General features: G+C 44.3%; 1 protein-coding gene across 2 annotated transcripts in view; it reads right to left on the bottom strand.

Annotated features, from left to right (window-relative positions):
- Positions 1 to 2,410: 2,410 nt before the first annotated feature.
- The window catches only part of AFAP1L1 (actin filament associated protein 1 like 1), a 72,828-nt gene continuing 65,846 nt past the window's right edge, over positions 2,411 to 9,392 (bottom strand). For both annotated transcript variants that reach the window (XM_030847322.2, XM_030847323.2), the window contains exons 17-19: positions 8,468 to 8,646; positions 6,116 to 6,244; positions 2,411 to 4,126 (exon numbers count right to left, since the gene is read on the bottom strand). In XM_030847322.2, coding sequence (XP_030703182.1) covers positions 4,103 to 4,126; positions 6,116 to 6,244; positions 8,468 to 8,646 — 332 coding nt within the window. In that variant the 3' untranslated portion in view covers positions 2,411 to 4,102. The remainder of the gene's footprint in view (positions 4,127 to 6,115; positions 6,245 to 8,467; positions 8,647 to 9,392) is intronic.

The following is a 9,392-nucleotide window of genomic DNA, read 5'->3' as shown; positions in this document are numbered from 1 at the left end:
GGGTTGTCCCTGCGCCGTTTCCTACCCGGTCTTCAGACGAAACGCAACCCTTCCGGCCCCCTGCGTATTCGGCGAGTAGGTTGGTTTCCTGTCACAAGGGAGTGGGCTCCGTGCTACGCGCGGAATTCGCGGCGACCAAAGGGAATAACAGCTGTACCCTCAAGGAGCTAACATGAAGTTATGCACAACAAACAATTGCTAACGCCCTATAAAGTCAAAATATGACCGGTGTTTAAAGGTGAGGGGCTTGGTGCTGCGGAAGCCTAGAGTACGATATGGCCGAGTGTGGGGCGTTTTCCCAAAGGAAATAACTTTTGAACTGAAAGCGGAATAATGAGTAGATGAAAAGAAGAGGCAGCTGGTTCAGGTAGAGGGAAACAGCATCTGCAAAGTCAAGAGGGGTATTGCGAGTAAGGCACTGAAGTACTTGAGGAAGCGGGGGAGCAACACAAGACGGTGGTTAGGCAGGGCCAGAGCACTTGAGGAATTAAAAAAGTCGAAGCCTGACTCTCATCTCCCATCACTCTTCCCTGCTTTTTTTTCTCCAGTTCCCCCTTTCCCCCCGACTTACTGTGTTTTAAAATGTGTATTTTCTCATTTCCCCTCACTGACGTGTCAGTTGCATTAGGGCAGAGATTTTTTTTTTTTTGCCTGTTCATGCTTAATGAACAGAGTGGAACAGTGCCCTAATGTAGGTCAAGTTTTATTTTTTGTCTAATGAACTTGAGTTTTACTCTGACTGCAAGGGGAACATGTTACGATGCCTTTACGTGTTTAATGGGTCACTGACTGCTGTGAGGAGATTGGGTCCCAGAGGTGGGGAGACAAGCTGTTGGGACTGGTGCGTGCACAGAAGGGTTGTATTCTGTCCTGGGGTCTTCTCACAGGAGAGACCTTTGTAACCACTTTATCTAAGGTCGCTACTGTTTTAGTTGTCTCCAGCACTTTTGCTGGATTTTGTTCGTTTTCTCAACTAGAGTATGAGCTTCATGAGAGTTTCTGTGTTGTTCACAGCTGTGATTTCTGACATCGAGTACAGTAGGTGCACATAGTAGATGTTCCAGCATTTGTTGAATGAATTAATGAAGTTGGATGGTGCCAGTGGAGATAGGAAGAAGTGGATGAATTTTAGAGAGATTTAGTATGGAAAACTGACAGGTTGTGAGAACGGACTGGTGATTGGGGTTGAGGGCACTTGGAGTTGCCAGACTAGTCACTGGATAGTCCCTAATGTCAAAAAAAATTTTTTTAAGGGATGGGAAGTGTGCCTTCAACATTCTGAATCTTCACCACAGGATGGCTTACTTGTACGGTAGCTATTTGGGTCATATTTTTTCTCTGCCTGTCTGTGAGTTCCATAAGGACAAAGCTAGCGTCTTCTGCATCCTTATATTCTATCCAGGGCCTAGCTCAAATGTGTTGTAACCAGCAACCTTCTGTTTCCTTTTGGCCCCAGGAAAAGAACAGCATGGTTTAAGGAGGGATTATGATCCTCTTTTACATATGAGAAAACTAAGGCCCAGAGAGGTTGGTGAACCTGCTCAAAGACCCCCACTGAGGATCCAGTGATACTAGAAATCTGATAGTCCAAACACTTTGCAGTGTTGGGGAGGATGGAACTTCAAGTCCACTTTAGAACCATGACCCTACACTTTGAAAAAACAACCAAACCAGACCTGGCATCCATGTTTTAGCCATTTTGTTAACACTTCTCTTAGCTAAGTTACACCAAATGTGCTGCATCCACTTATTCATCTATTAAGTGACTGTGTGCTTCTGAATACTGCAGTGCAAGAGGAGAAATAGAACCTTGGAACTAAGAGGAGGGGAGTTTTAGGGTCAGACTTCATGTATTCAGGTGCCGGCTCTCCCACTTCCTAATTGTGGGCTTTAGCAAGTTACCTAACCTCTCTGGGCTTCCATTTCCTGAACTATGAAAACTGGGTTAATAGAACCTATCTCACAGGGTTTTAGTAAAGATTAAAGGGATAATACCTAGAAAAGTAAGTAGTTAGCACCAGGATCGGCTACATAAAAGGCAAAAGGAAAGTGTGGAGCCCCTTGTTCGAAATTACTGAGAGAGTAACAGCAGAGCAATAAACAAAGCACAGGGCCCTGCTAGGTGTGGGGTTGACTGCACAGGTTGTATGCCTGTGTAGCCAGTCATGGCTAACAGCGTCTGATGTGTGGTGAGTGCTCAATAAATGTTAATTATTAATTTCCTAGGGTACCCCCTCTCAAAGAGCCAAGATGTATTGATGGCAAAAGACACTTAACCTCAAAATAACTGCATAAGAAAGAATGTGACACACTGCAGACACAGTTGGATTTTTGGGTGCCATTCCAGGACCCACATTTTAAAAAAGAACATTGACAATTCAGATTATGTGAACTCCTTTGTTACTGAAGACACTCAGGTGGCATCTGGATGAAAGCTGTTAGTTATAGATTGGTTGCCTTTTAGCTTTTGGTGGTCATAATAACCACATGAAAGTCATTTCTACTTCAGTGGAAAGGACACGGGATTTTGAGTCAGGTGTTTCTTATCTAGCTAATAAGAAGAACCACTATGGCTGAACATTTCCTATTCTTGGATGCTGTACAAGATGTTTCCTGTGTATCAGCTCATTGAATTCCCCCAGTAGTCTTGGGAGGAAAGTATAGTTGTTAACCTGGTTTTCCCCCAGTATTCTCGGGAGAAGAGTACAATTGTTAACATGGTTTTCACAGGTAAGGAAAGCAATCAGAGAGTTCAAAGTCACAGCTGGTAAGTGGCAGAGGCAGGGCTCAAGCAGCCTTGTCTGGATCCAGACTCATTAGTCCTAAGTCTTAAGTTCTGCCTCTGGCAGCCAGGTGCTTTTGGTCAGGTTATTTTACTTGCTTTGGTCTCTAGCTACCTCAGAGGGTGATAAAGTTTGGGTGAGGCTCAAGTATGTAAAGTCTTAGTTAAGAAAAGTGTGTGTAGCCTCTAGCAAAGTGTCCAGAGGTTATTCTGGGATTTCTCTTCTTTCCTCTTGAGCTAACCTCTAAGCTTATACAGTTAAATGGTTTTATCTTTATTGGAGGGAAAGGTGGTAAAGACCTATAAAGTGCCTACAGTGTTGAGAAAGTAGTGAGTGGCGCAGTTAGGAGACTGCCTGGGACTTGAGGTCCTTGCTCCCCTATAAAACTATCAAGTGTCTGTGAAAAGTTTAGCACCCCTGTGGCAGAAATAAGCCACCATCCTCTTGGTTCTCCATGATAGTTTTACTTGATAGCAGGTATGAAAGGGCAGACTGGTGGGCCTCCAAGTGCAAGGTAAGGTTAAAGACAAGGAGTGTCACCTGGATTTCTAGCCATAGCTCCCAGAGCCTGAGTGCCATATAAATTAGGTAGGGGATTTGATTGATAGCAAATGACCCCATCCTACAATGCCTGCAATATCCTGTGGACATTAGAAATCCATGCTCTTGTCACTGAGTAGCACTGTGAGCTTAAAGTATGTCAGCTGCTGATGCCAGATCTCTGATTTGTAAACACTCAAATCAGGGATTCTAGTTTCTGCATCATGAGGATTCTATAATCATGAGGAATGATTGTAGAATTTACATGATCTCTGTAGTTTTTGTTCACTTCATGCAAGTTAGGGATAACTTGATTTTTCAGCCTATTTATCTTGCCTTGATCAGATATCATCTGATCAAGTCCTGTCCCTTTATACTGTACCACCGATGCCTCAGCACTGCTTTCCTTTTTCCTGAGGACTGGGAATGGGATGCTGAGAATGGGATGGAATGGCTTATTCACATGTGCTTTCATTTCTTCTTTAGAAGGGAAGGCAAAGACATTTAACAAAACCTTTACGACTGTGCAGATTTCTGTCTCCCTCCACCCCTATTTCCACCCTCTGTAAAGTTATAAGGATGCCCTCCATTTCCCTCTTCTCTCCTCCTTCTTCCCTCCCCATGTCCCCTATAATCATGCAGACAATAAAGGCTGGTCTTTTGGGTGCCCCAGAGAGTGTGGGCTACTTCCAGTCTTCTGATGTCTCTTTGTGAAAAAAGCATTTCTGCCTTGGATGGACAAGGTGTTATCTCCTTTGGATGAAATCCTCATCCTCTTTCTAGGTCTTCTTCATTTCCCATTCCTGAAGTACAGAAAGACAGGAAGTATCAGTTTGTTAAATATTCTAGTGTAACCTGCAGGATAAAAACATACCACTGTTATGTAAAGATCTCCATGGCCAGATCACAGAGTCATGGGTCCTAGTCCCACTCCCTTTCTTTGGCCTTGGGTAAGTCATTTCTCCATGCTGGGTCTCATCTCTAAGGGGGTTCAAACACTACAGTTTGTCTTTCTCAGACAAGAAAACTGGGGCCCAGAAGAAGTTGGGGAGTGGGGACTGCATCAGTGCTTTTCCACAGCACCTTGGTTGCGGTAGGAGACTGATGGGAGACAGGCCAAAGCAGCTTGGTAAGGAAGGGTGAGGGCAGGCAACCCACAGGGCTCTGTTCGTTCTCCCAGGGCTGTCTAGGAGTTCACCCGAGATGAATACTGAAGTCAGGGCCAGCAGTGAATGGCTTTTTACCTATTAAAAAATCCATGGCATTTCCAGCCAGCCCTGGAGGGGATGGGGTGAACCAGGGCAGAAGATGGTGGTTAGAAAATTCTTGGTGGGAGGATTCTCCATTCCCAACCTGCCCCTCTCACGTCTTCACCACCTTGACTGCAGTTGCTCAGGGCAGTGACCTAGGGGTCATCCTTGATTTCTTTCTTTTCCTCATCCTCCACATCCTCATCAGCAAATCCTTCTGCTCTACCTCCAAAGCCAGCTAGTTACTATCACCTCCACTAAACCTTTCTAATCTCTCATCAAGGTTACTTCTTCTAACTGATCTTTCTTACCCCCTCATCCATTCTCAACATAGTAGTCAGAATGATCTTTTAAAAATGTAATTCATATCTAAAAATTCCTTGGTCAGAATTTGCCAGTGACTTTCCATTATGTTAGAACAAAATCCAAAGTTCTTCCAATGGCCTACAAGGATCAAGGAGAAGCAAACTATGGCTCATGGGCCAAATCTGGCTCACTACATGTTTCTGTATGACCCACCAGCTATGACTTTTCAGATTTTAAATGTGTTTTTTTTTTTAAAAAAAGAATAGTTTTTTATGACACCTGAAATTTATATGAAATTCAAATCTCAGTGTCCATGAACAAAGTTTTATTGGGACACAGCCATGTTAATCATTCGTTTACATATTGTCTGTGGCTACTTTCTTGCTATGATGGCAGAGGTGACTTGTGAAAGAGACCATGTGTCCACAAAGCTGCAAATATTTACTGTCTGGCCCTTTCCAGAAAAAGTTTGCTGATGTCTGATCTAGATGATCTGGCCTTCGGCTGGTTACTTCTCTAATCTCATGTCCTAATGCTCAGGTATTTGTTTTTCAGGTCTACACTTTCTTATCTGTAATTCTGAAATCCAGAGAGCTCTGAAACCAAAACATTTTTTAAGTGTTTTGGCACAAACTCATTTAGTGGCAAAACCTGACCTGAACTGATATGAGGCTGTTTGTAACCTATTTATTCAATGTGATGTGAATATTCATGTGTCTTGCTATAGAATTATCAACGTGTTTGCTTACAGAGTACCTCCTGAGAACTTGGGGTTTTTCATCATATATAGTATATGCACCATATTACCTTTCTAAAATTCAAGAAGTTCTGAAACACAAGTTTCAGAGATAGTACTGTGGACCAGTATCATGGAGTGAGCTATGGACTTGGAAGAGATGGCTTTGCATCCCAGCTCTCTCATTGATGCCCTGCATAACCTTGGGCAAGTCCCTTCACTTAGTTTCCTCACCTACAAAATGGGGCCTTTCATGTCTCAAAACATATTGTAGGCTCAGAAACCAAAGCTTGTTAGAACTATGTGTTAAGAAAGAATAAGTAGGTTCTGAAGGAGATTTGAAGGTCTTGCCCTCTGAGCAAAGTTCATGAGTTTTACTGCATGGATATATTGGCAGTTCTCTGCCTTTCTCACTAGCTGACTTTTTAGTTCTTGGTGGGGTTCCATAGAAAGGAAGCTTCCAGATCTCTGAATTTTGATTAGCTGATCTATGGCTGTACCTTGGCTTTTTGTAGCACTCTTCCTTGGTTGGAGGTTACAATGGATGGGCTTCTCTTCCGCAGTTCAGAAACACAATTGACAGGGAGAGGTTGCTCTGGGGCATTGTTCTGGGGTTTATTTGCAGTTTCCTGTTGATGACAAGAAATAGTTACATAGGTGAGGTCTAGTGCTCACTACTTACACCCAGCCTGCCAAGAAGGCACTATGCAAACATGTCAGCATCAAACAGGGTGAGGGGTAAAAGATACTTGAGGGCCTTGGAATAAAGATAATGACTAAAATTACTAAAATTAAAATTACTGAACCCTCACTATGGACCAGGTTAGCTCATCTAGCCTTTTCAATCCTATAAAGCATGTACTATTATTATGTCCCATTTTACAGATAAGGAAAATGAGAAGGTCAAGTCGCTGCTCAAGGCCATAAGGCTGGTGAGTGAGACAGTTGGGATTCAAATCCCACAGTCCTGTCTCAACCTCTCTCCTGTATTCCTTCACATTTTCTACACTGCCTTTACTCATATTTTCCAGGTGATTGCTTAGTACCTTGCTGGATGTAGTTCCTTGAGTGTAACATACTAATGGCTGAGCCTCTAGGGAATTTCGAGAAGACTCTCTGTCTCCAAAGGCCATCACAAGGATCAAAAGTGGAGAGAAAAGCCCTGTGGAATGTGAACATCAGGGCATGCTGGTGGGAGGAAGCAGCTGGGATGAGGGAACCACTTCTACTCCTCCACCAGCTCTCTGTGACTCTGGGAAGTTGTTTTGTCCCTAGCCCCTAAGCCCTTCTTCTGTAAATGAGGTTGGAAATGCCCCTGGGAGTAGAAGTGTAGGAGTGGAAGAAACTGCTCTGGCTTTAGAGTCATGAGGTGTGGCCTGACCTAGGACAGCAATAGGAATACTGTTCCCAATGACAACTCACACTTATCAGACCAGTTATTTCATCTCTCTGAGCCTCCATTTCCTTGTGTAAAAGCAGGTATAACGTTTATTCATTTGACAAACATTTATTGTACTTCTACTATTTTTCAGATTCTGAAGGACTAGAGCTATAATGATAAACAAAACAGACATAGTCCAGTTCTTAATAAAAATACAATCTAGTGGGGGAGACAGAATGTAAGGACATGAATATACTATATATACATGTATACATATACATATATTCACACACAAATTGTGGTTAAGTGCTGTGAGGCAGAATAACAGATGGGACTGTTAGGTTAGACCAGTGGTTCCCAAATGGGGGCAATTTTGTCCTCCCAGCGGACATTTGGCAATTTCTGGAGACACTTTTGGTCGTCATAACTGGGCATGGAGCTACTGGCATCAAGTGGGTAGAGGCTAGGGATGCTACTAAATACCTTACAATGCACATGACAGTCCTACAAAAAATTATTGGCAGTAATGCTGAGGTTGAGACACTGATACAGACTGAGGTCCGTGAAGTTCTCCCTGAGGACATCCCATTCAAGGTGATGGTTGCTGGGAGCATTAGAGATAATGGATTCAAAGCCCTGAGTACAGGGACTGGTACACTGGGGATCCTAGGAGAGGGCATGTGCCTGGTGGCTAAAGCAAGGCTCTGGAGTCAGACTTCCTGGGTTTGGGATCCTGTCTCCCACTTAACTGAGTGACCTTGAGCACATAATGCAACATCTGAACCTTAGTTTCCTTGTCTGTCATATGGGGTGAATACACATAGTACTACCTCATAGGACTGCTGCGAAGATTGTGTGACATCATACAGGTTAAGATGCTGTACTGGCCTATGGTACAATCGGCCAGTACAGCATCTTAACCTGTACTTGGATAAGAATAACAAACTTGGGGCTTCCCTGGTGGCGCAGTGGTTGAGAGTCCTCCTGGCGATGCAGGGGACGCGGGTTTGTGCCCCGGTCTGGGAGGATCCCACATGCTGCGGAGCGGCTGGGCCCGTGAGCCATGGCCGCTGGGCCTGTGCTCCGCAATGGGAAAGACCACAACAGTGAGAGGCCCGCGTACCGCAAAAAAAAAAAAAAAAAAAGAATAACAAACTTGAGCAATACAATTTTGTTATTCAGTATAGTATATTATTATTATCAATAACCCCCAGGCCACTTCTAAGATCACATTCAGTATAAAAAGTCAAATAGTAGTGCTTCAGTGGAGAGAACACAGGCCAGAGAACTTGCTCCAAGAGTCTCTTTCATAGCTGTGCCACTTATGGCATGTTTCCTCTCCTCTTAGGGCCTCAGCTTTCTCATTTGTAGATAAGCATAACTCCTACCCCCAAAGAATGATCATGAAGATCTGTAGCATATGAGGGTATTGAGGAGCAGCTGCCCCTGGTGCAAAAGGGAGTAGACTCACCCCGCTCTTGTTCTTGCTGTTCACGCAGAGTCCCAGGGCTGGGCCCCCTGCCAGGGACTGCTGCAAGCGCTCCTTCACAGCCACCAGCCGCAGCTCCAGGTCAATACGGCCCTCTTCCTTCGCCCGACACTGAGCTTCCAGGGTGGCCAAGGCCTCTTCCAGACCTTTTAACTTTGCCCCTGTGTCCAAAGACATCTGTGAGAAATAGCTGAGCCTGGTTTGGCCAGAAGCATCAGGGAGTTTGGCAGGGCCTCAGGCCCTAGTCTGCCTTCCCAGAGGGCCTTTCCAGGCCTCACTCCTTGTTAAGGGATGGACTTTGGACCTGGGATTCCAGCTCCATGCAGGGGTGTGTGGTTTTTATCTGCCCGATACCCATTTCCCCATTCTCCTCTCATTCCCTGTAGTTTGGCTGGGGCTGACTTCACTCCTAGTTCAGGGGATTGGCACATAACTTAGACCTGGCCCTTAATTATATCTCATTTTTTGGTCACAGTGGTTGGTTGAGGGATCAAAGCTGGTTCAATCAAAGTGAATCCCAAGGTGTTTATGGGGGCTATTGGGAAGAGAAGCCTCTCTGCTGGAGTGGCTGCACGGATTCGGTGATGGCTAGAGCTGTGTAGCCTTTATACCACCATGAGGGGCAGAGAATGAAACCAATGTAGGGGAAGGCAGAAGCAAGAATTAGAGAAATATGTTTCCTGGTGACATCATTTAAGTCCCTGGACCTTGGTATATCTGATCACTTAAGTTTCCAATTACATTTTTCTTTTCATTTCTAAGCCAGTTTCACTTTGGTTTCTCTTACTTGTAACCAAGAATCGTAAGACAGGCTTTACATTGATCACAAGTTCCTGCTAGGATTTTGCTGCTTATTCAGTTTAAGCCAACAAACCTATATTAGGACCTTCTTTGTGCCAAGAGCTGT

The sequence above is a fragment of the Globicephala melas genome, chromosome 3 (assembly GCF_963455315.2).
Source record: "Globicephala melas chromosome 3, mGloMel1.2, whole genome shotgun sequence".
Taxonomy (NCBI): domain Eukaryota; kingdom Metazoa; phylum Chordata; class Mammalia; order Artiodactyla; family Delphinidae; genus Globicephala; species Globicephala melas.
Note: the sequence above shows the minus strand (reverse complement) of the source record. Positions and strands in the feature narration are given on the sequence as shown.